Here is a 26,603-nt window from a genome sequence, read left to right as displayed (position 1 = left end):
TGCGCCCCAAGCCCCCCGCAGCCCTTCCTGCTTCACCCCGGTTCCAGTCCTGACGAGACCACCACACTCCCTTCTGTTAGAGACCGACTTAGGAGTCTTAATGTTGAGAGTTCAGACGAGTAGCTTACTGTGTTCTTTGTAGACAAATTATCAACTATATATGGACAAAACTAAAAACGTAACCAGTAATCTATAATTTTACTATCCAGAGAAAGCTACTGAGAATATTTTTTGGGGTGTAATGTATGTATATTGTTACCGAAAGGAGACTATTTTTTCTCTCAATAGATTATAAATAGCTTACATTTCAAAACGTATACAGTAATATCATTGGTACGTGAGTGAACACAGATGAAAGTAAATATAGGGAAATTCGCTGTAATATACTTACAACTTCTCTGTGGGTGTGGACGGAACGAGTAGATGAGAACTCTTATCTGAAGGGCAGAAACAGCTGAACGCCCACAGCGCTCTACCTGCTTCTAATTAGCGACAGTCAGTGGAGCACCTGGCCGGGAGGCTATCTGCAGCAGGGGCGGGGGCTGCCCTGCTCGCCCACCACCTTTCCTTCTGGATAAACGTCAGAGACGACGGAGCCACGCCCACTCAGGACACACGGACGAAGCACACAGAGCGGAACACCCTAGGAAGGCAGGAGCCTTAAAGGCTGGATTTCGAGCAGGGAAAGTACCGAGCGGCTAAAACGTCAGTTAGCTACATGTTTAACCTGGATCAAGGCAGGACAAGGTTGGCCGTTTCCTGGCTTGGCCACGCCTGCCTCTGGACGGAAACCACGGCACGGGCCCAAACCCGGCTGTCTCCTCACACGGTCGGGGTGCACGGCAGACACCCTCAGTAGGAACAAGGGGAAAGCGGGCATTGCTTTAAAGTGCCGACACGTGAACCAGTGTGAAGCTACCCCCAAGGGCAATTAATTCACGTTCTGGCTCATCACATCCCAGCCGTAGCCGCCCTCCAGTAAGTGCTACATGCCTTTCAAGAGAGGACACGTTTGTAAAATAACACACGTGGAGTCGTGTCTTACTCAACAAGCGGGTGCACCTGGCTCCAGACGGACAGCTCAGCTCACAGCCGTGTGCTCCTGGGAGACCCCGACGTAGCGTCCTGACGACTGTGAACGCACGAAGGACCGTGCTCTCTAGCGCTGTGCCAGGCCTGCAGAAGGAGCCGCCCTTGCTCCGGGGCGTCCCTGGAGGCCCATCAAGGGAAGAACGAGGACAGCAGCACGCAAGGCCCTGGGGGGCTGGTGGTGTTATCATCGCAGCGCGCACGTTAATCCTAAAATTCAGAATTTCCTCTGTGCCGTGGACACACGCCCCCAAGAACAATGTGGAAGTGATGACAGATCGCTTTTCTTTTTTTTTTTTTTAATTTGGCCGCACTGTGCAGCATGTGGGATCTTAGCTCCCAGTTCGATCTTAGACCAGACCAGGAATCGAACCCGTGTCCCCTGCATTGGGAGCGCAGAGTCTTAACCACTGGACCACCAGGGAAGTCCTGACAGATCACTTTTAACATAAAGATTTTTAATCCAGTTTAAAAGAAATACTTAAAGCAAACTGCCCTTCAAATATGAGGTTAATTTAGGGTTTTTCTATGATTATAACGAATTAGGTATAATTGTATCTCAGAATTGTTAACTAAAAAAAAAGGTACAAGTGTTTCTGTTAAAATTCAAAGGCTTGATTGTAAAAGAGATTTACTGTAGGGAGTTTAACCTAGAAATCTCACCTGGAACAAGTAATAACCCAGATAAAATAAAAATTAATTATACACACATACAATCCCACAAAGGATCTAACTGGGGTGATTTTAAGGAACCACATGTACCAGAATATAAGGTAACTCCAAGCCACAAGCATAACGTTAAGGCAGCTACTTTATCGTGAACAAAAACGTGGCATAATCAAGCGAGGGTCCCCCTAACACGCCAGCGCATCCCCCATGGCACCCCCTACCCAGCTTCCCCCGTGTTTTGGGAGAAAAGCGTCTTCTCTCTGCTCACTCCTGTCATCCACTGTCACTCCTTCGCACAGGGCAGGCGTGGCCTCGCCTGGTATCTGCTTAAAGTCCAAGAATCGGGTCCAGATGGGGCAGCTAAGTGGCTGCGTTTGGGGCGCTGAAACTCACTGGGTCGCAGCTGAAGGCATGAGCTGACACAGGACCACTGACTACTGATCCTGAATCAGAGAAAATGAGCGGATTTGCCCAGATCTCCACAGGTGCTTCCACGTGCAAACCGGTTCTATAGCTGCTCCCATTAAAACGTATTCTGATCCAACAGTCTCGCAGAGGAAAGCTCACCTAGCCTCAAGTCTACAACACAAAAGCAAAGAGAATACGACTGCTTTTCTGCTGCATCAGGCCTGAGACCTTCACAAGAGGGGCCGGGGTGCGCCAGACCCCAGGGCACCGCTAGGCCGTCTGCACCAGAAACTCTAGGTACTGCCCGCGGGCCTCGAAGTGGTCAGCCGGCCGGTTGTACGCCGTCCACACTGGGTCTCCCACAAACAGCCGCATGGCCTTCACGTAGTTCTAGAAAACAAGCAAACACAGCAGCAACGGTTAGACCAGCTACGGAGGTTAACGCTCCTTGCTGTTTTATCCCTGGGTCTTAGCACTTTCTTCCATCTTCTGAGAGGCAGCGTCGGTGCCACGGCGAGAAGGCCTCGTGCTCGGGCGGCCAAAGCATCTGCGGCTCCAGCTCAGCGCTGACCCTGCCCTCTCTCGGCAAACACCCCAGCCGTGAGCGCTGACCCCGCCTGGGCGTGTGCCCCTCCTCCCCTCCTGCTTCCTTTGGTACCGGTTTTCCACGAATTAGAAGGGAGGGCAGCCTGCGTCACAGTAGAAACGTGCACATCTGTCCATCCAGGGTTCACTTTCAGCAATTTATCCCTCAGGTACACTCACTTAAGTACAAAATGACGAATGTGTGAGGTTACTTATTACGGCACCGTTTACAACAGCAAAAAACTGGAAACAGTTGGCGTACCCATCTTTAGGGGTCAGCCGTCAATGGGCTAAATCAGGGTACGTCCCACAGTGGACACCAGGCAGCTGTAAACAGGAACGAGGCCCTTTACATCCTGAAACGAAACGATCCCAAAGCACGACGAGCAGAAAGAAGGAAAATGCAGCCCCACCTGCGGCAGTCGGCTGCCTCCCGAGGAAAAGGGAAAGATACTGGCTCACGTTCGCCTGATATGCGTGACAGCGCACTAAGGAGATTTTTAAGGACATACAGTGGTTACTTTCAGGGAGAGATACTGGGCGCTGGGAACAGGGGTGGCAAGGCGACCCTTCTTCACACACCGCCTCATAATCCTGAGTTCTAAACCTAGTGCGTTCAGTTCCCAGCCAAAAATCGTGCTTCAATCTCAGATTCGTCCGAATCACACCCAGAGACCCTCAGAGCCGCCCTATTCCCGCTTCTGTGGCCGGTCTCGGTGGCTCTAGTGCACGACTGTTAAGGCCCAACTGAAATGCTCTTAAAATGACGAGGGAGCAGTGACCCTGAGACCCGCACAAAGCCGGACCCCTGGACGGATGCCTCCCGCTGACTTGTGTGCACGGGCCCGGGCGGGCGGGGGGCCCTGTGGCGCCGGCCACTCGCTCAGAGGTAGGTAGCATCCTCGCCTCACGCCGCAAGGCTGAGTGTCCACGTCCGTGCACAGACCAGGCCCCAGCAGAGAAGACGAAAGGCCCACCTTCTCGTCCAGCGTGAAGCGGTGGTATATCCCGGCGGGGAGAGTGATCATGTCTCCTTTCTCCATGAAGATCCGGATCCACCTGTCCTCTTTATCCCTTACGTCGAAGTACCCACTGCCGTCCAGGATGTAGCGGATCTCATCATCCAGGTGTAAATGCTCCTCATAAAACATCTTAATCTAGAGCAGGAGGGGTTCTCGTGAGCCCTGAACACCAGGACTGAGCTGCCAGACACGTGCTCCACAGATAGGAAATATCATCCTCCGTACGAGGGGGCAGGAGCTACAATGCTCTGTGGAGCCGACCGGTGGACTAGCGGGAAAGGAAAGAAGGAACACACGGCGCTTACCGCGTGCCGGGCAACGCTCTCAGTGCTTTATATGAATAACTCACTCAGGTGCTCTCTGCAGATGGACAGATGAGGGATGTGGCTCAGAGAGGCTAGGTCGCCAGCCCAACATCACACAGCCTGGGTGTGTAGAGCCTAGACTCCCACGCAGACATCCTGGCTCCTGCAGCACACACGGCAGGCACGCTGATCGCACGCACACACACATCACGTGATCACACACCCCATCATGCTGATCACACATGCACACACACATCACGTGATCACACACCCCATCATGCTGATCACACACGCACACACACATCACGCGATCCCTCGCACACACCATCACGAGATCAAATGCACACAGCAGTCGCGTTGATCACACGGGCAGATCAGAAGCCACGTGTGCATCTGAGGAAGGCAGTCACCGTCTCAACAAACACTTTCCACCTGTCCAAATGTACTTTTGTGTTTTTCAGATCTTTATCCCTCTAACGTTCATAATAAAAATATTCAAATACGAACAAAAGTTGAAAGAATCCTACAGTAAACGCCCATCTTGCCCTGTTATGATCTCCCATCTCTCCCCCTCCTGCGCAGGAGTTTTAAAGCTTTCCTTGAATAATGTCGGCACGTTTCTGGAAAATCCACAGATGTTTGGAAAATCACCACTGACAGTGAGAGCACAGCACATGAACGCCTCCCTGTCAACCCCGTGGGCCGGTGAGGCTGTGAGGACGGGCCCCCCGCCGCTCGGGGCCCAGAGCCCCCGGAAGGTCAGCACAACTGAGCATACGCTGACCCCGCACCCCTCATGGGGTTCACCCTGAAGAGACGCCCTGGTGACACACAATGTGCACACGTCACTCCCTGCCGTACTGGCCGTAAGACACTGGGAACAATTCACAGGCCCAAGCAGAGAGGGAGAATACACAGCGGACGGGAGTCACCATCACGACAACCGGAGACCAGCAGCGCGGGGCACAGCGGGGTCAGCGGTACGGTGTGGAGGAGGCGGGGACACGGATCTGCCCTGTTGCGTAATTTTGGCTTTAGAACCTAGTATGTTTTACACAGACATAAATAAAATGAAAACAGGCTTGGGGGCGGTGGCGGGGGGCCATACGTCTGAAATCAAGAGAGACGCTCATAACCAAAGAAGGAAGAGAAAACTCATCTAAGTACCTTCTGAACACATTACTTTGACTACATCCTCAGTCTAAGACAGGACCACAAACAAGCCTGGAACTCCAGGGACCGGTCTGCTGTTCGTAACAGCGCGGCTGCATCTGCCACCCCGGAAGCGCGGGGTGTGTAGAAGGGCCGGCGGGACTGGAGCCGGGTTCTTGCTGTGCGAGGACAGAGACCCGAGTCTCTCTCTACAGACTGAGGAGTCGTCCCAGGAGTGTGACTGGACTCAGAGGCATCAGTGTGAACCGAAGATTGCTCTCACACGGACATGCACACACACGGACACACAGGGACACACACACACACACACACACACGGGGACACACACGGACACACACACACGGACACACACGGACACACACGGACTAACACGGGGACGGACACACACACAAGCGGACACACACATATACACATGGATACATACATATACACATGGGCACACACATGCACAGACACACACAAACACATACAGACACACACAGACACACGGACATACAGATATACATATGTGCACACACATATACACAGACACACGCACACACAGACACACACACAGACACACGAACATACACATGGATACACACAGATGGCCACAAACGCACAGACACACACACATACGTACACGGACACACACATATACATACACACACGGACACACACACACACTCTCTCTCTCTCTCTCTCTCTCTCTCCCCCCCTCATCCAGTTGGCAGAAGGACCTGGGCACTGACCCCAGAGTAGCAATGAGGGCACCAAGCGCCCTGTCTGGGTTTCTAAGTCCCCGGAAGAACAGCCGATTCCAGGGCCGGGTCAGGGGAAAAGCCTGGAACACGCTGACCCAGACAGCACGGAGGTGCTGATGAGCATGAGGGGACGCGTCAGGAGGGCAGGGGCCACTGACAGGGGTGCCCACTTGCCGAGTCTGGAACAATCTGAACATCAAAGTGGATCGTGGCAGGAATGGACTACAGAGCATTAAATAAGACTCCATAAGCCCGTGTGGATGTACATCAACAGCAGAGAACGGAGAGGCCAGCTCAGTACAGGAGGATGACGGCTGGAAGGGCACCGTTTTCACCCTGACACTGACACTGTTTCAGGCAGGAACCATCAAGATTTACTAAAATCACCAAGTCAAAGTTTGATAGAAAACACGATATTCACAGTCGAAAAGTAACTCTCCACAAATTTCTTATTCGTTACACAGGGGAAAAAATGGTCACTTCACAACGCAGAAACTTGATGGGCACCAGCCTAACCAAGTTCAGCATCACCGGTGACACAACCCTCTGACAGCACGTGCCTCCCGGCAGGGTACCCTGGGCAGACACAACACCACTTCTGTAGAATTCCTGCCAAAAACGCACAACCTGAGTCTAACCACGAGGAAACCTAAGGCAAACACGAGATAATCAGATAATAAAGAAGTTTGCTTTACAAGAACAAGAGAGATAAGCCTGTATTAGGAACAGGGTTTTATTTCAGGAGAGAAGCTATTCTACAAGATGGTAATGATGAAAATAATCTAACTACTAGCATTTACAATATATGAGCCCCTTCTGTGGAAGATGGGAAGTCTAAAATTCCAAGTAAGAAAACACCATTTAAATCTCAGAGGATCTCATGACTCAGTAGGGCACTTGGTGAAAACTTTCGTCATTCTGTAAGGTGTTATAATATTTGTGCTCTGAGTGACAAGAATAATTTGATATAGAACAAAGTAAGGAGATAAAAAACACAAAACACATCTATTTTAAACAATTTTGGTGTCGCTGCACCACTTTCATTCTTAGGTCAACGTGTTAAGTGTTGGTTCACCTACTTATATTTTCTTTTTCAGGAACACACACAGAAGACATCCAAGCTAATGGAAGGGAGCCTTCCTGGCGGGTTCAGCAGAAAGAGCCTGAGACCAGGGGGAGGACCTGGGTTTTGGGCCTGGCTTTATCAACATGACCATGGGAAGCGGTCCACACCCCCTCCAGGTGTCCAATGATAAGACTAAGAGGCTAAAGCTCAGTGAGCCGTTTATTTTCCTCATAGCGTCACAGTTCATAGCTCAGCTCGATGAAAGAAAAAGTCTTGGGACCAACACAACTGCCAGCTTTTTTTTTTTTTTTTGCGGTACGTGGGCCTCTCACTGTTGTGGCCCCTCCCGTTGCGGGGCACAGGCTCCAGACGCGCAGGCTCAGCGGCCATGGCTCATGGGCCCAGCCGCTCCGCGGCATGTGGGATCTTCCCGGACCGGGGCACGAACCCGTGTCTCCGGCATCGGCAGGCGGACCCCCAACCACTGCGCCACCAGGAAGTCCCTACACAGCTGCCAACTTTTGTCAAGAAAGAAAAATTCTAAGACAACTATTATTGTCGCTATTGTTTCATAACGGAGTCACCTTATTCCTGAGAAAGCAAAGATAACAATTCCAAAAACAAGGCAGTCATTTAACTTATTAAAAACTCTGCACATCTGTTTTCTCATTTTGCCAAGGATCAGTGAGTTTCTTTATTAACGGGCACCCGGGAATTACCATAAAACTAACAGCTTAAAACAATGCTGACTTCACTTCCATATGAGATGGGGTAACAGAAACTGGATTTCCCCTCCCACCTCCAACAGTCAAAACAAACACAATATAAGAAAGAATGGTTTGAAAAACACCAGACACCAGGAAAGGGAAGAAAGTGACCCGTGAGGCAGAAACAAGAGAGGGGAACCCTACTCCTGCTCTAGTTCACACCTTGAGAGAGTTCTCAGGCGGTGGTGCAGGGAGCGGGGGACCCAGGCAGGGCACCCTGAGCTGAAGAGCAGAGCTGAGCATCTGGGGAGACCAAGGGAGCTAGCATGCAAGACGGGAGTACCCAAGGAGAGAACTTCACAGAGAAAATCCCAAAGACCCGCCGAGGATCTCCCTCCAGTTTTCTTCTGAGAGCACATCAGAATGGGCCTAGGAAGACTACCTGAGGCTGGGAGAGAACCACTCGGATTCTTCAGGATTGAAAGGAGCAGCTCCTGGCACTGACACCGATCCAGGAACAGTGCCTCTCCTACCAGTCAGACTGGGAAAACCTCACTGTTCACGGGGCTTTGTGTGGTGTACACAAAGGAACTGTGCTTCCTTAGTGGGGAATAATTAGCTACAGGTTGGTCTACCTAACAAGTCTTAAAGGAAAGACCCAAAAGGATCAAATTGTTTCCAATAAGCTTACATGCATTCCAGAACAAAACTCAAGAATATTTATACTGATACAACAATATCCAGCACCCAAGGGAACAAAATCACAGTGTCTGGCATCCAATCAAAAATTACCAAACACGCAAAGAAGTGAGAAAACATGACCTTTAACCAGAAGATAAATCAATCAACCAAGACCAACTCAGACTTGAGTTTCCAAATGGAAACAGGGACTCATGCAACAGAGTAAGGAGCATCAGAAATGCTAACTATACGGTAATTAAAGAGTATTTTTAAATAGGATTTAAACCTCTTCACAATATAATTTACTACTTAAAAATGAAAACAGGGCTTCCCTGGTGGCACAGTGGTTGAGAGTCCGCCTGCCGATGCAGGGGACATGGGTTCGAGCCCTGGTCTGGGAGGATCCCACATGCCGCGGAGCAACTAGGCCCGTGAGCCACAACTACCGAGCCTGCGCATCTGGAGCCTGTGCCCCACAATAAGAGAGGCCGCGACAGTGAAAGGCCTGCGCACCGCGATGAAGAGTGGCCCCCACTCGACGCAACTAGAGAAAGCCCTCGCACAGAACCGAAGACCCAACACAGCCAAAAATAAATTAATTAATTAATAAAAAATAAAAAAATAAAATAAATAAAATCCTAAGGCAATCACTAAAACATTTTTTTAAATGATAAGCTAAGAGGAAAGAAAACAGAATCACACAAAATGCTCAATTAAAATCAGACAAGGAAGAAAAAGAGTACATTTTTTAAATAATAAAGGACAAGTATAATAAATTAAAAGTTACAAATATGGTATGTATCAATCCAACCACATCAATAATCAATTTAATGTGAATGGTCTAAATCCATCAATTAAAAGACAGACTGTCAGAATAGATTAAAAGCAAAAAACAAACAAACAAAAAACCCTCTAACTATATGCTATCTACGGGAAATCCACTATCAATATAAATACACAAATAGGTTAAAAGTGAAGATCTGGAGAAAGAAACACCATGTTAACACTAACCAAAAGAAAGCTCAAGGAGCTACATTACTTTCAGACAAAGCAGACTTCAGTACAAGAAACTCAAAAGGGATAAAGGTGTATACTATGTAATGACAAAAGGGTCAAATCTCCAGGAGGACATAACAGTCTTAAACAAGTATGCCTCTAACCACAGTAAGGATACAGTTGAACTGAACAGCACCATCAATCAACTGGAAATAATTGACATTCACAGAATACTTCAACCAACAACAGTAGAACACACATTCTTCTCAAGCTCACATGGCGCCTTCACCAAGATGGACTATATTCTGGCCCATAAAACAAGGACTCAAATCATACAAAACACACTCTCTCACTACAATGGAGCTAAATCAGAAACTAACAGAAGACAAATCTCTGGAAAAGTCCCCAAATAACTGGAAACTAACATATGTCAAGAAACCTATATAGTTCAAAGAAGAAATCAAAAAGGAAGTTAATTCAGAGATATCCTAAATTGAATGAAAATGAAAATACCAAACAAAATTTGTGTGATGCCACTCAAGCAGCACACAGGGGAACATTTACAGAACTAAACACCTATATTAAAAAAGAAGAGGGGCTTCCCTGGTGGCGCAGTGGTTGAGAGTCCACCTGCCAATGCAGGGGACACGGGTTCGTGCCCCGGTCCGGGAAGATCCCACATGCCGCAGACCAGGTGGGCCCGTGAGCCATGGCCGCTGAGCCTGCGTGTCCGGAGCCTGTGCTCTGCAACGGGAGAGGCCACAACTGTGAGAGGCCTGCGTACAGCAAAAAAAAAAAAAAGAAGGAAGGCTTCACGTCAATGACCTCAGCATCCACTTTAAAAAATTAGAAAAAGAAGAGCAATTAAACCCAAGGTGAGTAGAAGAAGGCAAATAAAGACAAGAGCAGAATTCAAGATAATAGAGAACAGAAAAACAATATTGAAAAATCAATGAAACCAAAAGCTGTTTGGTAAGATCAACAAAACTGATAAACTTCTAGTGGAACTTGGGCAAAGGAGAGAAGGGACACAAATTACCAATATCAGGAATGAAGGAGACAGCACTACAGATTCTACAGATATTGTGAGGATAATAAGGGAATAGTCTGAATAACTTCATGCCAATGAATCTGACAACTCAGATGGAATGGACAAATGCCTTGAAGGACACAAACTACTTAAGATTATTCAAGAAACAGATATTCTGGATAGCCCTGTATCTGGTAAAAAAATTGAATTCGTAGCTAAAAACCTTCCTACAAAGAAAGCTCCAGGCCCATGACTTCACTGGTTAATCTGCCAAACACTTAAGGAAAAATTAAACCCATTCTACACATACTCTTCCAAAAAACTGAAAAGGAGGGAGTATTTTGCAGCCTATTCTATGAGGCCAGCATTACTCTGATATAAAACCAAAATGAAGACATTAGAAAGGAAAGAGAAGCTTGTGTTTATTAGTAGCAAATATAATGATTCCCCTTTTCAAATACTTTAGCGCTCCCTCACCTTTTCTTCGTAATTTGGGAGTCTGTCTTTGCATATGGTTATGATGTCCATCCAGGAGTAGTTCCTCTCCTTTCGGATCTTCTCTAATTCCGGATCATTCTCGTATTTGTCGGCATCCAGCTAAAAGAGTTTAAAACACAAACAGGAGGCCACATGAGTGCATCGAGACATTCTCTCTCTGGATCTCCAATATTATACTCCAAATTTATCATCCAGTCCTTTGTCCATACTAAACCAACCTTTCTCCCCCTCCTTTCCCTATTTCTTTTAATGGTTTTCCCACTCTCCATAACAGCTAAAAACTATGCAGTTGTGTTTAATTCCCACCTCCCTTCTCCGCAACGGTCCTGCCTGGGGGATTCCAGTCCCACCGTCAGGAGCCCAGGGGAAGCTCTCATCGCCTCAAGCCTGTCCACACCGCCATGCCCTGTTCCTCTGCCACCAATCCGCTCTGCAAGTCTAACTGATCTCTCGATAGCATCTCTTTGGTTACGTTGCTTCCCTGGGCCAAAACACCTGAAGCTGTCAGAGCCTACAAATAAAAGGCAAATTCCTTAGACAGAGACAAGAGGCCTTCTACCACCTGGCCCGGGCTGCCTTTTCTACTCCTCTGTCCCTATTCCCTGTTTTTAAAACACCTACATTCTAAACCAAATGCGATTATGGGCTGCTCTTCAAAAACACCTGATGCTTCACAGCCCCACACCCCTGCTCCTGACACCTTCCTACGCCTGGAACGGCCTTTCCCTGTTTCCACTTATCACAATCCCATCAACTGTTTAACGTCCAATTTTTTTTTTTTTTTTTTTTTTGCGGTACGCGGGCCTCTCACTGACGTGGCCTCTCCCGCTGCGGAGCACAGGCTCCAGACGCGCAGGCTCAGCGGCCATGGCTCACGGGCCCAGCCGCTCCGCAGCATGTGGGATCCTCCCGGACCCGGGCACGAACCCGTGTCCCCTGCATCGGCAGGCGGACTCTCAACCACTGCGCCACCAGGGAAGCCCTAACGTCCAATTTTAAGGTCATCTTATTCATGAACCACACCCCTTGGGCCCCAGACACCATTACTATGAACTCCTCCTTAAAACTACTGGTAAAGAATTTCACACATTTTGCCTTATGTTGCAATAAAATGCGCATGGTATCCCAACTACTGAATAGCAAACTCAGAATACCTCAAAGTACTGGTCGGCGATACGTTAGCTGCTGAAAGACGACTCCCCAAATGAGCAGATCCACACAGTATGCACTAGTGCACCATCCGCCTTCAAACCTGAGCGCGTGAGCGCTTCCTACCGCCCTGCGGCGGCACTAACAGAACAGGCAAAAAGGCTCCCCCTGCTGTCGCTGCTCAAGCGCGGTGATTATTAAGAAAGGTACGAAAATACAGAGTAAACGAAGTTTAATTTCGACAGCCCTTTGCCTCACCATCCAGAGCACAACGAGAAGGCAGGAGAAACTGGGTTTGATCTCCTGGAAAACCGCAAAGGTGACTTTTACAGCGTCTTACTGTATCCTTTGGGTACATTCAGAAGTTGGCCACCGTCTCACACCTGCTCTTAAACTGTCACATGTACCGCGAAACCCGAAGTGCAGGGATTTGCAGTAAAACTATTTTCTTCTCAGAACACACGCGATACTGCCCTGAAGACACCGCCTTCCAGGAGGTCGTGGGGGGCGCCCGGCCCCTCCCCCGGAGACCCGCACTCGCCGCGGGCCCTGCAGGGACCCCAAGCCCTCCCGCCCCTCCCGTCCCGCCTTCAACCCGGACGGCCGACGACCCCGCCGGCACCGGACCCTCCGCCACGTTCCGACAGCTCACACCCTGCCCCCGCCTCGCCCTGGGCGCCGACACCCCCAACCCCCACCCCCCCAACCCCGCTACTGAGCCTGCGCAGTGCGCACCACGGCCTGGACGCCGACCCCCGGCCCCGCCGCCAGGCATGCGCAGGGCCCACGGGGTCCCATCATGGCGGCGACCCCATTCCCGGGGGCGCGGGGCGCGCGGGAACTCGGGGATGAGCGGAGGGCTCGCCCGCCCGCGACCCCGCCCCAGAGCCCCCGCCCCGCAAGACCCTGACCGCGCCCCCGGTCCCGCGTACCTTCCAGTAAAGGACCCCGAGCCCGCGCAGCTGCTCCAGGCTGACCGGGCGCGCGGGCTCCCCGCGGTGGGGCCGCCGCGGGTCGTCGGCCGACTTGTCCATGTACCAGGCCTGCACCATGGCCGGGCCCGGGGGCAGCGTCGCCGCCTGACCCCGGACCTGCTCGGGCCGGTCTGAGCCAGGGACCTGCACCCGGGACCCGCGCGGGCTGCCCCTCCCCCGACCCCTCCCCCGGGAGCCGCCGGGAGGGAGGGAGGGAGGGAGGGAGGAAGGGCGGCGCGGGAAAGGAAAGCGGGCGGGACGCGCTCCGAAGGCCCCGGGCCGAGGGCTTCCTTCCCGCGGGCCGGCGGATGGGCTCCGAGCGCGAGGCAGGTGTCCCCCGAGGGCTGTCTGCCGGCTCGGCTCAGGCCCGGTGACCACCCGGAGCCGAACCTGAGCGGGGCCAACCGCCCACCCGTGGCTGTCAGCTCCTCGTGCAGGAGGCCGAGTGTGGCCAGGCCTGCGTGAACTCAGTCGTCCGGGGGAGGGGCTGCTTGGCCGGCACTGTGTTCCCGCTGCACGGGCTCGGGTAAAATTAAAAGCCCTCGAGCACCGCGCACATGCCTCGCGGGGTGAGGGCTACAGTCTCCTTGAACGTCCAGACGCCATCTTGTGAAGCAATTTATACCGTGATTAAATAGTTTGTATTTTACAGCGAAGAAAGCAAATGCCAAAAAAAAGAGTGATTTTTGTTAAGCCCGTGCCGCTGAGATGGGGCACAGCTGTGGCTTGAAGCCAGATCAAGTCACCACAGAGGACCCTTGGCACCATTCAGGGTGGGATATTGTACTCTCCGTCCCCCCATGTTTACAGTATCAGCAGTCTGCAATACCACCCTATAATTTTAAATTGCTTCCTTTTTCCCTTTTTCATCTCATCTCCTTTCCCTATATAATGTCATGTCCTAGAATAAATACAAGCTTCCCAATCCTTGAATTTCTAATCAGTTTAGCTGACAAGGGGGGAAAAATCCAGCTGCTCAATCAGCCTAGGTTTATCTCTTCAGATCGATCAATCAAAGAGATCAGCTTATCTCAGCCATTCACCCCAGTGTCTTTAACAGGGAATCAAGTAACTAGAACACGTGTGGGACTCAGGCTGGACCGCTCTCAGACAGCACATCCCCAAAGCAGACAGCTGACTCTAGAACCTCCAGAAATACTGTGTGAAGAGCACACTTTTATTTCAATTCGGTTCCGTTGCACCCTGACTGCAAACACAGGATGCAACGTGTGGGCACGTGTGTGCCCACATCCTTCTTAGAGAGCCTGCCTCTCCAGCGCCTCACTTGACAATTACTGCTCATCCTTCAGGGTTCCACGTGAAACATCACTGCCCACTTTTTTTCTGCCCCTCACTGCTCTCTCCTTCCCTCCTCACCCTTCTCACCACTCCCTCAGGTTCCCAGATCCAACCACAGCCTCTGTTCTCATCAGCCAGTTCATCACAGCCGCCACTCCCTGTTCCTTCAGCCCGCTCTTTACCCCGCCCCGCCAGTTGTGGCTCCTCTCCGCATGCCCACAACATTGTGGAGTGTCCCAGGGCTAATAAGTACCGCAAAACTAACGTGGCCAAACCGAACTCGAGTCCCGCACATCCAAACATGCCTCTCTCTATCCTTTGCCAACTCCGTAAACAGCAGCTCCAACCACCCAGTGCCTTGATCCAAAAGCCTCGGGGTTTTCCTATTTCCTCTCCCTCACCCTCAACATCCAGTCCTACCTACAGCGAATCCTGTGGATTTGAGCTTCCAAACACACCACAAATCCCCTCACATCCCTGCGTCCCCCTCCTCCTGCCTGTCGTCTTGCCTGATGGAGCTGCTGACAACTGGAATCGACCGCCTGCTTCCATCTCTGCCCCACTGCAGTCCGTCCTATGCAGAGCGTATATTTAAAAACACAAACCAGGGTCTTCCCTGGTGGCGCAGTGGTTGGGAGTCCGCCTGCCGACGCAGGGGACACGGGTTCGTGCCCCGGTCCGGGAAGATCCCACATGCCGCGGAGCGGCTGGGCCCGTGAGCCATGGCCGCTGAGCCTGCACGTCCGGAGCCTGTGCTCCGCAACGGGAGAGGCCACAATAGTGAGAGGCCCGCGTACCGCAAAAAAAAAAAAAAAAAAAAGGCGAACGAGCATAATTCCCCAGTCCCTGTGAGCATGCTTCACGAACTGATTTCCTTCAAAGAGTGAAAAAGAAGGAAAAATAAATAAAAACTAACTTTAAAAAAAAAAACACAAACCAGATCATGTCACTGCTCGACTTTAACCCTCCTTGCTAACTCTGCCCTGGCTCCACGGCCCGTGTGGCTGGCGCCTGACCACCTCTCCCCCTTGTTCTCTGCCCTCTGCCTGCCCGGGCCTCCACCTGCATCTCCCGCCCCTCCTCGCTGCCAGGGCTTTGACATGCAGTTGTCCCACCTTCCTTCTTTGCTCTTCCTTTCTCCAAGCACTTTTCTCCTGCGTACTTCCATTTTTCAGCGTAAATATCCTTTTTTTTTTTTTTTAATTTTTTTGGCCTTATGGTGCAGCTTGTGGGATTTTAGTTCCCCGACCAGGGATCAAACCCGTGCCCCCTGCATTGGAAGCACATAGTATTAACCACTGGACCGCCAGGGAAGTCCTGTCGGTTGTTTTCTTAAAAGACAGGCTCGGGACTTCCGTGGTGGTGCAGTGGTTAAGAATCTGCCTGCCTATGCAAGGGACACGGGCTGGATCCCTGGTCTGGGAAGATCCCACATGCCGCGGAGCAACTAAGCCCGTGTGCCACGACTACTGAGCCCACACACCACAACTACTAAAGCCCGTGCACCTAGAGCCCGTGCTCCGCAACAAGAGAAGCCACCGCAGTGAGAAGCCCGCGCACCGCAACGAAGAGTAGCCCCCCCGCTCGCCGTAACTAGAGAAAGTCCGCACGCAGCAACAAAGACCCAAAGCAGCCAAAAAAAAAAATATATATATATATATATATAAGGCTCAGTTCATTTTGGGGAAAATGTCTGCCAAACACCCTGGTTGGAATAACCATAGTTATTTGGTGGCAAGCTCAGCTTGCAGCTCAATCATACAAGAGCTTTTTCCCTCAAAACAACCAGGGAACTTTGGCAAACAGTAGAGATGCTTTCTGTATGCTTCCTGCTTTGCCCCAGAGGTATTACAAAGATGTCTACTCGGGGGGGGGGGGTGTCAAGATTAATAAAATTAATAATTTTTACTATTTCATCAGGACGTTCTTAAGAGAAACGGGGCTTTGTTTTGCTTTGTCTTGTGAGGGACACGATCAATGCTGGTAGTTTTGTGCTGCGGCCCAAGCCACTCTCAGGCAGCAACAACGTGACCCACCCGGCTTCACCCCGTTCCTGCAGCGCGCAGCCCCGGGGGAAGCGGGTACTGTCCTGGCATCCTCACCAAGCTGCTCTCGTCCGCTCACCTGCCCTTTAAGAACGCAGCTCTCTGGAACAGACCCAAACCACTATGTGTAAAATAGAGAAGCAACAAGGAATTATACCCATTGTCTTGTAATAACGTACAATGGAGTATAATCTGCGAAAATGCTGAGTCACTATGTTGTACACCTGAAACTAACACTGTAAATCAACTATACTTCACTAATTAAAAGAAAAAAAATGCAGCCCTCAGCTCTGTTGTTTAGGGTGCAGGTGACTGAAATCCAACAAGCTGCTTAAGCAGACAAAACAAAACAGAGGTCCTGGCTCATGTTACTGAGAAAGGTTAGAGCATCCCTTGCCTTGAGCGCAAGTGGATTTGGGGCTCGGAGGAACTTAACAGCTCTGTCTGTCTCTCCACATCCCAACTAGCTTTTCTCTGTGCTTTGGCTTAATTCTCATCCACCGGGATGAGCTTTTTGTACATGTCAGGAAACAGCCACCAGTAGCTCTGAAACTGCTTGTAATTCAGGGAAAAGGAGCTCTTGATGTAGTGTCTGGACATCCAGTCTCATGGAAGTTTCCAGGTGGCCAAGCAAGAGCCACGTGTCCACACGGTGGGTCTCTGTGGGAGTCCGAGGCCCGGTTGTGGCCACGTGGGCAGCCGTCAGGGAAGCCCCGAGCCTGGCAGCCCCATCACGGCCTCAGGATGGACAGGGAGACAGCGTGGCCCCAGGAAAGAAGGAACATCTGGGCAGACAGCACAACGGATGCTCACGACAAATGCAAACTGCCAAATCCTCCTACTTTTGGAGAGTTTCTAATAAAGAGAATAAAAGAGGTGAGCAAAACGGCTCTCGGCTTCTCATCCTTCTGTGTCTTCAGCTCAACACCCGTCCCTCCCGGGCCCTCAGGCTAACCCCAGTCCAGGCGATGTCAGAGCAAACCCAATTCCATGGCGGGAGGCTGTGTCTAAACTCCTTTCCCATTAGGGCCAAACTTGAGCGAATGTCTTTAAATGGAAGAAGCTGGAAGGCTTTCCGGAAAATATAGAAAATGTTCAGGGAGACTGGGCGTAATAAATAATGGAGGACATGGCAATAGCTAGAAGCTACAAAAGACCACCTGGGCGAAAAGCACTGTTTCAGGAGCGTTTTAAAAGAGAGAGCTAGAAATAAAAGTTTTTTTGTGAAACACAAGGGTCCATCCATCAATAAATGTAGAGTTAACAGTAAGACCTACGGAATGAAACCAGTGGGACGGCCCCAGATCCCACAAGTCAAGAAGACCTGGCAAGTTCACTAACTCAGCGCATAAAAGGACAAGAACTTTAATAGAATGGAGCTGGGTGACTGAGAATTGGATGCCTATGAAACTGTTCTTTTTTGTGTGTATATTTGAAAAATTCTGATACTAATTTTTACAAAAAGTTCTGGGATTTTGAACTGAGAAACAAGCCATCTGTGCATGTAAATTTTTTCAGCTGAAAAAGGGAGCACGAGTCTGGATTTCTTAACAAAGAAGGAATGTTCAGGACCAGCTGCCTAGAGGCCCCAGTCAGCAAAATTTTGTTCAAACTAATTAAAAGGAAAACGTTTCTCTTGATCTTAATGCATCTCTGAAATGAGGTCGAAGACATCCACACAACCTTAGCCTCCTTTTCCTGGGGGGGAAATGCAGGCATATTTACAGCATGTCAGTGAATAATCCCAAACCTTCGTGCCTCCAGGATGAAAATAAAACCGAATGTTTATTCCAGTGTGAGGTCACCTCTCCCATCTTCACTTGTCATCTTTGGGATCCTACTGTCCCCCAAACACTTGTTCCAATAAAGCCTTTCCCCAAATGTGTTCCAAGTCACATATGTTGAGGAAACTGACTCAAAAAAAAGGGTTTTGAGGTCAAACACTGAGGAAACTGCTTATGTTATCTCTCTTCTGAAAACTGGTGATGTTTGTCATGGAGAAATTGTCTAATGGTGACAAAACTTGTCCCCATTCTAGAGTGGCAACCACTAATTCTAAATGTGTTCCACAGAACATTCTCTGGTAAACACTGTCAAACGTTCAGAAATATCAGAAGTGGAACCAATGCAGCACCAGAGTGGTAATTAGTAAAAATTTATTGTGCACACACCAAAAAGAGTTTGAAAACCAGGAGGACTCCAACCAAACCACAAAAGGTGGAGAGGGATAAATTGGGAGATTGGGGTTGACATATACACACTACTATATATAAAACAGATGAATAAGACCTACTGTATATAGCACAGGGAACTCTACTCAATACTCTGTAATGGCACATATGGGAAAAGAACCTAAAAAAGAGTGGTTATATGTATATGTATAACTGATTCGCTTTGCTGTACACCTGAAACTAACACAACATTATAAATCAACTATACGCCAATAAAAATTTAAAAACAAACAAACAAACAAACACAGAAGGAAGCTGGGGTGTACGGTTATAAAGCAGCAGGTGTAGCAAGGAGGCCGTGACTGCTGACTCTTCACAGTGATTGGCTACAATACTAGAAAATTTTTAAAAGGTAGGGAATTGGTCAGTGGTTACCTCATAACCAATTTGGGGGAAACCATTTGAGTTTTGCCCGTGATTTGCAGAGGCCTAAGCAAGAAATGACCCAGGTCAAGGTGGCCTTGCAAAATAAGCTAAATGAAGCTTTGTTTGTGTGGCCAAAGTGGTTTTGTCTGCTCAGGGAAATTTCAGGGCTGGTCTCCGTTTGTTTTTGATTTTAACCCCGCCCATGTTGGGGGCAGGAAGCAGAAACACGAGAACGCCAACTGAGTAAAATAAGTATTAGGACTAAATCTTCTTAGTAATAAAACCCACAAGACTGTATAAATAATAGATACTGAAATCTGAACTATAAGGATAATTTTTCAGAAAGCAAATCTCACTCTGATGAAAAGTAAAACTTTTGCCGAAGTGACAGATTCCCACCGGTCAAGTATGCAGTGACTCAGCACATCCGGGCCCTTAAACAGCTGATCCCCTAAACGCTGGGCTGGGTCCAGCTGTCCCTGAAGGAGTCAGCGGGGCGCTGGTGTCCTCTCAGAGCCGGCCGAGCCCCACCCCACCCCTTCCCCTATTCTCAGTCTGCCTGCTCCATCCAGTTCCGAATTTCCTACTTCCGGCCGAGAGCCTGCCCCTGGTTTTCTTTTTTTAAAAAAATAATTTATTTATTTTTTTAATTTTTGGCTGCGTTGGGTGTTTGCTGCTGCGTTTGCTGCTGCGTGCGGGCTTTCTCTAGTTGCGGCGAGCGAGGGCTACTCTTCGTTGCGGTGCGTGGGCTTCTCTTGTTGCGGAGCACGGGCTCTAGGCACGTGGGCTTCAGTAGTTGCAGCACTTGGGCTCAGTAGCCGGGGCTCGCGGGCTCTAGAGCGCAGGCTCAGTAGCTGTGGCGCACGGGCTTAGCTGCTCCGCGGCCTGTGGGATCCTCCCGGACCAGGGCTCGAACCCGTGTCCCCTGCATTGGCAGGCGGATTCTGCACCACCAGGGAAGTCCCTGCCCCCTGGTTTCCTGCTCTGCTCAGACCCTTCAGATAAGGCTCTGTTTTGCAATTCATTCAACAAATATTTACCGGGTACGTGCTCTGTGCCAGGCGCTGTCCTAGGCCCTGGGATGCAACAGTAAGCAAACAGGAAAAAAAACTCCCTGGCTTCACAGAGTTAAGTTCGAATAAGGGGGACAAGCGAAAAGCAACGGCCTGTGGATCAGACGGTGGCAGGAACATGACACAGGTGAAGAGGAAGAAAAGTGCCAGCCCCGTGCATGTGTGTATGCGCACACGTGTGTGTGACAGTGACAGAGAGGGAGGCAGGGAGTTGGCACTGGGGACAGGGAAGCAGAATTGCACTCGTCTGAGACGTGGCCAAGAAGGCTCCAGGTTAAATGACCTTTGAGCAGGTGTGGGGAGGAGGCAACGGAGCAGGTCCGCGGGCTGGTGGAGCGAAAGTGCGCCGCTGAGGAACAGCAAGGGCAGGGCCTGAGGGCGGGGTCCCGGCGCCCGGAGGGGCTGCGTTGCGGGAGCGGCGGAGGAGAGGGCGGGGAGGAGGGAATGGAGGGGGCGTGGAGGAGGGGGAGGGGACGTGGGGAGGGGAGGGGACTGGGAGGAGGGGAGGGCGGGGCGGAGGTAGGGGGAAGGGCGGGGAGGAGGGGGAGGGCGGAGAGGAGGGAGGGGAGCGCGGCCCCCGCGTGCGAGGGGGTTTGAGCATAGCCTGCGGGGAGCCAGGACCCGAGCTGGGTCCCGGGCTGGTGGGCCTGCTGTGGTTGAGGGGCGCTGGCCCGACTCTGCATCCGTCTTACATGAAGGCCAACAGGATGCGACGGGGAACGGACCAGGCATGGGCGTCAGGGCAGTTCCCAGGGTTTCGGCCTGAGCGCCCGCCCGGAGGGAGGGGATGCGCTGCGTTGAGATGGGGAAGGCTTGGGCGCGGCGGGCTGGGTGCAGGCAAAGCCGACTGCCTGGCTGTGCGCACGTCTGACAGGTCTGCCAGGGGTCTGAGGGCAGATGCCGAGGAGAGTCGGCCCGGGCTTGGGGAGGTCCGGGCTGGAAACCCCGTGCCCATCGGGCAGCTGTGTCTCACAGGCGCCGGAGCCAGCAGGGTGAGCGCAGGCGGCAAGCGGGCCGCGCGTCCTGAGCCCGGGGCGGCTCCCTGCTGTGGTGGGGGACGGGTGGACGCCGCCTTCTGCTGGGGCCCGGCTTCCTCTAGGCTCCGCCCAGGTTTTGTTCACTGCTGGCTCTGGGGTCCCTCCCAGCTCCACCCAAAGCCCCGCCCAGGCCCAGCACAAGTTCCCAACTGAGAGCTGGCAATAGAGGCCGGGGCACAAAGCCCGGAATTCTAGCTCTACATATGGGAGCTCTGTTTTTAGTGTTTTGAGAAACCTCCATACTGTTCTCCACAGTGGCTGCATCAATTTACACTCCCACCAGCAGTGCAGGAGGGCTCCCTTTCCTGCACACCCTCGCCAACATTTTTTAAAAATAAATTTATTATTATTTTTTATTTTTGGTTGCGTTGGGTCTTCGTTGCTGTGCGTGGGCAGTGGGGGCTACTCTTCGTTGCGGTGCGCGGGCTTCTCATTGCGGTGGCTTCTCTTGTTGCGGAGCACGGGCTCTAGGCGCACGGGCTTCAGTAGTTGTGGCTCACAGGCTCAGTAGACATGGCTCACGGGCTCAGTAGTTGTCCCTCACAGGCTCTAGAGCACAGGCATAGTAGTCGTGGTGCACGGGCTCAGTTGCTCCGCGGCATGTGGGATCTTCCTGGACCAGGGCTCGAACCCATGTCCCCTGCATTGGCAGGCAGATTCTTAACCACTGTGCCACCAGGGAAGCCCTGCGAACATTTTTTTATTTGTGGGGTTTTGTTTGTTTTCGGCCTGGGCTGCGCGGCATGCAGGATCTTAGTTCCCCGACCCGGGATCAAACCTGTGTCCCCAGAGGTAGACGCTTGGAGTCCTAACCACTGGACCGCCAGTGAAGTCCCCATTTTTGTTCTTTTTTATGACAGCCATTCTGATAGGTGTGAGGTGATTCTTCCTCAGTGTTTATGTTCAATTTGTACGTGTTTGTATTAAACACGTAACACAAGTTAGTTGAGAAACTTAGCAACAATAACTCAGTCAAAAATCTGCAGTCATCATGACCCCACCACCTGCGGTCGCCATTTCTATTTTGGAATGGAATCCTCCAAACGTTCATGTATGTATCTGCACCCGTCTGCTCGGGCTGCCACAGCAGAACACCACAGCCCCGGGGCTTAAGCAGAGAGGCTTCCCTGCCCTTAGTCGCGGAGGCTGGGGCTCCAAGATCAGGATGCCGGCAGGGCTGGTTTCTGGGAGGCCTCTCGCCTTGCCCTGCAGACGGCCGCCTGCTGGCTGTGTCCTCATGCGGCCCTCCCGCTGCAAGTGCATCTCGAGCCCTGTGCAACGAGGGCCACCCAAACAGCCTCGTTATAATGCAACCACCTCACTGAAGGCTCAGTCTCCAAATGCAGCCACATTCTGTGCTGGGACCAGCGCTCCAACATACAATTTTGGGGGCACAGTTCAGCCCATGGCGGCACCCGTGCAGCTCCACATCCTCCAGCCGGGCCCTGATTACTTGACGTTTGTCTGAGAAGTGCTGTTTGCCCCTGACCAAGCCGCTGCGGCCCCCGTCTTGTCTTCTCCCCAAGTGGGGGCGGTTCTTCCCGCGTGTCCTGTCCCCTGGCCCCAGCCCACTTTCCAGACTCGGACCACATGGCCTCTGCACCCGGGAGCTCTCAGAACCTGGACCCCTCCAGGAGATGCACGGCGGCTGGGTCTGTTTTCTACTTGAAGCTCCTAGGACCACACTCAGGGCAGGGTGGGCTGCGGGAGGACCCCAGCACCCAAACCCGAGACACTGCCTGTGAATTGAGTCACCTATTCCAACACATCTAAGACCCCCCCAACCATAATAGTGCAGTTATTTCACGGCCCCTAAGGAGTGAAGAGACGGATAAAGAGACACACATCCCTGACCATAAGACACCCCAAATTCAGAGATGTTGAAACCTCAAATAACGAGCATCTTCAAGCTGCTGAACTGCGGTGCTGGGATCGCCCTCCCTGGGGGCTCTCAGTCTCCATGACCCTCAACCTGGCGACACTGGCAGGGCCCACGTGGCACTGGGATGTGACAGGACACGTCTAAACCCCAGAGGGAACACAGGTGCGACGGAGGCCCTTGTTACAGACGCAAAATTGTAAAATCTCCCCCCAACAGGAAACTCACATTCCAACTGGAAAGACACACAAGCAGGAAATGATTTATATAGAACAGTAAGAAAACTAACAGGGGAGTCCACAGCTTCTGGAACTCTCTCCATTCACTGCAACCTTAATGTCTCAGTAAATGTGTTCATGCCCCCCCCCAGGCCAAAACAAATGCCTGACAGTTCCTAGATGAATAGTTAGGTCTAAACAACTAATATTTATGCCCAGCAACTTAGTCATTAGAAAAGAGAATCCACATATATCAAAAGAAATTTCACTCCTTAGCAAACACACCTGTGGACGACCGGGACGTGGGCCCGGCGGAGTCTTTCCAGGGTGGACGCGTGGCCTTCGGTCGGTCCTGGCAAGTACTGGCTTCTTATGCCAGCAGCCACTCCAACACCCACTTCGCAAGGGGGCGAGTCACTGGAAGGCGCGGTCTGACGCCGAACGCGAGCTTTCCCAGGCTGGAGTCTGGCTGTGTTTACCTCTGAACCACAGACTGGGAAGCACAGCCATTCAGCCAGGGCCACCGTGGTGCACACCTCCGGGCCGGGTGGCTGAGGTAAAGGAGTCCTCTCGATGAGAAACAGTGAGAAAGGAGAAAGCAGGAACCGCGGCAGCATCTGAAAAGGCAGGGAGCAGAGGCGGGGGGCTGGCCGTGTGCAGAACCTGGACACCAAGGGGGCGTGAAAGGCAGAGGTGGAGGCGGGGCAGGGGACACAGGCTGGGGGCCATGGCGTCCGTGGGACTATCCTTTGTAAAATCGACTACAGGAAATAAACTCGACAGTGTGCTTTTGGATGGTGGGATACGCCAAAGATAAGCGTGAGACGCCACCACACACTTGACAAGGTTGAAAGCACACGTAACTGAACACGTTTGCTCCGATGCCCTCCTTCCCCACCGCTTCTCACCTGAACGGGAAACAGTCAGGGAGTGCCAGGAGAGGCAATCAGACAGGAGACTGTAATAAGTGACATAACGTACAGGAAAGAAGAAATGAGATGACTGTTAGATGACGGGACTGTACACCTGGACAACTCGAGGAAGTTAATGGGAGCAGTTTTAAACATAGTAAGAGCCTAGTAAGCTGGAATTACTAATGTTTCAAAAGACAGTGGCTTTTCTATACGTAAATGATAATCAGTCTTAATAACTGCATTGAAAAGGAGATTAACCTGAAAAACTTACTAGCAATTTTGAAGATGCTGTGGGAATACTGTTTCTTTTCCGTTTTTCTTCATTCATCTAACACATTGTTTGCATTTCTTGCAGCTCCCCCTCCACAGGTATAATGGACAAATAAAATTGTATACATTTAAAGTGTACAAGCCTGCTTTTAGAGCAGCTGTGGGTTGGCAGTAAAGAGGAAGGTACAGAGAATTCTCACGTCCCCCCCGCCCCACAGACTGGCCCACTATCCATACCCCCTCCCAGAACGGGACGTTTTTTACAGTCGACGCACCTGCACTGACCCAGCACCATCGCCCGCAGCCCACAGTTCTCCTAGGCTTCACTTTGGTGCTGTACCATCTGTTGGTTTGGACAAAAGGATAATGACATGTATCATCATTATGGTTTCATACAGAGTATTTCCACGGCCCTAAAAACCCTCTGGGTTCTGCCTATTCCACGATCCCCCAACCCCACCCCCATAACCACTGATCTTTTTACTGTCTCCATAGTTTTGCCTTTTCCAGAATGTCATAGTTGGAATCACACAGTCTTTAGCCTTTTCAGACTGGCTTCTTTCACTTAGTCACATGCATTTAAGGCTCGTCCATGGCTTTTCATGGCTCGATAGGTCATTTCTTTTTAGCTCTACATAATATCCCATTGCCTGGATGGACCACAGTTTGTTTATTCATTCACGTACGAAAGGACATCTTGGTTGCTTCCGTTTTGGCAATTATGAATAAACCTACCATAAACATCCATGTGCAGGTTTTGTACGGACAGAAGTTTCCAACTCCTTTGGGTAAATACCAAGGAGCACAATTGCTGGATCATATGCTAAGAGTATGTTTAGTTTTGTAAGAATCTTCCTCCCAAATTGGCTGCACCATTTTGCATCCCCATTAACAATGGATGAGAGTTCCTGTTGCTCCACAACCTCAGCAGCGTTTGGTGCTATTGGTGTCTGGATTCCAGCCACTCTAACAGCTGTGTGGTGGTCTCTCACTGTTGTTTTAATTTCCCTGATGACATATGATGTGGAGCATCTTTTCATGTCCTCAGTTGCCATCTATGTATCTCCTTTAGTGAGGTGTCTGTGAAGTCTTTGGCTCATTTTTCAGTTGGGTTGTATGTTTTCTTACTGTGGAATTTTAAGAGTTCTTTCTCTATTTTGGTTAACAGTCCTTTATTGGATGTGTATTTTGCAAATATTTTCTTCCAGTCTGTGGCTTATCTTCCCATTTTCTTGACCTTGTCTTCTGCAGAGAACTTTTAAATCTTAGTGAAGCCTGTTTATCAATTATCTCTTTCATGGATCGTGCCTTGATTTTTTTAAAAAATAAATTTATTGATTGATTTTTGGCTACATTGGGGCTTCATCCTGTGTGTGGGCTTTCTCTAGTTGTGGCGAGCAGGGACTACTTTTTGTTGCGGTGCACCAGCTCCTCATTGCAGTGGCTTCTCTCGTTGCAGAGCACAGACTCTATGCACACGGGCTTCAGTAGTTGTGGCTCATGGGCTCTAGAGCACAGGCTCAGTAGTTGTGGCGCACAGGCTTAGTCGCTCTGCAGCATGTGGGATCTTCCCGGCCCAGGGCTTGAACCCATGTCCCCTGCATTGGCAGGTGGATTCTTTTTTTTTTTTTTTTTTTTTTTGCGGTATGCGGGCCTCTCACTGCTGTGGCCTCTCCCATTGCGGAGCACAGGCTCCGGACGCGCAGGCTCAGCGGCCATGGCCCACGGGCCCAGCCGCTCTGTGGCATATGGGATCCTCCCAGACCGGGGCACGAACCCGTGTCCCCTGCATCGGCAGGTGGACCCCCAACCACTGCGCCACCAGGGAAGCCCTGGCAGGCGGATTCTTAACCACTGTACCACCAGGGGAGTCCCGTGCTTTGATTTTTTATCTAAAAAGTCATCACCATACCTAAGGTCATCTAGGTTTCCTCCTATGTTATCTTCTAGGAGTTTCATAGTTCTGCATAGTTTACATTTAGGGAGTGTGAAAAATGTTGAGTTAATTTTTGTGAGAAGCGTAGATCCACTTTTCTGCGTGTGACGTCCAATGGTTCCAACACCATTTGTTGAAGACACTATCTTTGCTCCCATTGTATTTCCTTTGCTCCTTTGTCAAAGCTCACTTGAGTATATTCATGGGGTTCTATTTTGGGGCCAATGTGATGATCTGATA

The 26,603-nt window shown here is 50.8% G+C and overlaps 1 protein-coding gene and 1 long non-coding RNA gene across 3 annotated transcripts; both read right to left on the bottom strand.

The window, feature by feature from the left end:
- Window positions 1–1,526: 1,526 nt before the first annotated feature.
- ADI1 (acireductone dioxygenase 1) lies at window positions 1,527–13,587 on the bottom strand. 2 transcript variants are annotated; one of them, XM_060169444.1, is made up of 4 exons: window positions 13,054–13,579; window positions 10,952–11,071; window positions 3,729–3,908; window positions 1,527–2,556 (listed from the first exon to the last, which is right to left on the bottom strand). In XM_060169444.1, the coding sequence occupies exons 1-4, from the start codon at window positions 13,171–13,173 to the stop codon at window positions 2,437–2,439; spliced, it is 540 nt and encodes a 179-aa protein (XP_060025427.1). In that variant the 5' UTR covers window positions 13,174–13,579; the 3' UTR covers window positions 1,527–2,436. The 2 variants fall into 2 exon arrangements, with proteins under 2 accessions (XP_060025427.1, XP_060025428.1); XM_060169445.1 differs by lacking the exon at window positions 1,527–2,556 and adding an exon at window positions 4,123–4,241 and having other exon boundaries at window positions 3,780–3,908; window positions 13,054–13,587.
- A 7,883-nt stretch (window positions 13,588–21,470) lies between these two features.
- On the bottom strand, window positions 21,471–25,837 carry LOC132531136 (uncharacterized). The gene is made up of 2 exons (XR_009544026.1): window positions 23,529–25,837; window positions 21,471–23,168 (listed from the first exon to the last, which is right to left on the bottom strand). It is a non-coding gene; the product is annotated as an uncharacterized LOC132531136 (long non-coding RNA).
- Window positions 25,838–26,603: the final 766 nt, after the last annotated feature.

This window comes from Lagenorhynchus albirostris, chromosome 13 (genome assembly GCF_949774975.1).
Source record: "Lagenorhynchus albirostris chromosome 13, mLagAlb1.1, whole genome shotgun sequence".
Classification (NCBI taxonomy): Eukaryota; Metazoa; Chordata; class Mammalia; order Artiodactyla; family Delphinidae; genus Lagenorhynchus; species Lagenorhynchus albirostris.
The sequence above is the reverse complement of the archived record's forward strand: the minus strand, read 5'-3'. Positions and strand labels throughout refer to the sequence as shown.

Coding starts and splice junctions, on each gene's coding strand:
- ADI1 (XM_060169444.1), bottom strand. CDS start 13,173: ATGGTGCAGGCCTGGTACATGGACAAGTCGGCCGACGACCCGCGGCGG. Junction 3,909..10,951: donor TCCCAAATTACGAAGAAAAG/GTGAGGGAGCGC, acceptor CTCCTGCTCTAG/ATTAAGATGTTTTATGAGGA. Junction 2,557..3,728: donor GCTTCACGCTGGACGAGAAG/GTGGGCCTTTCG, acceptor CTTGTTTTCTAG/AACTACGTGAAGGCCATGCG.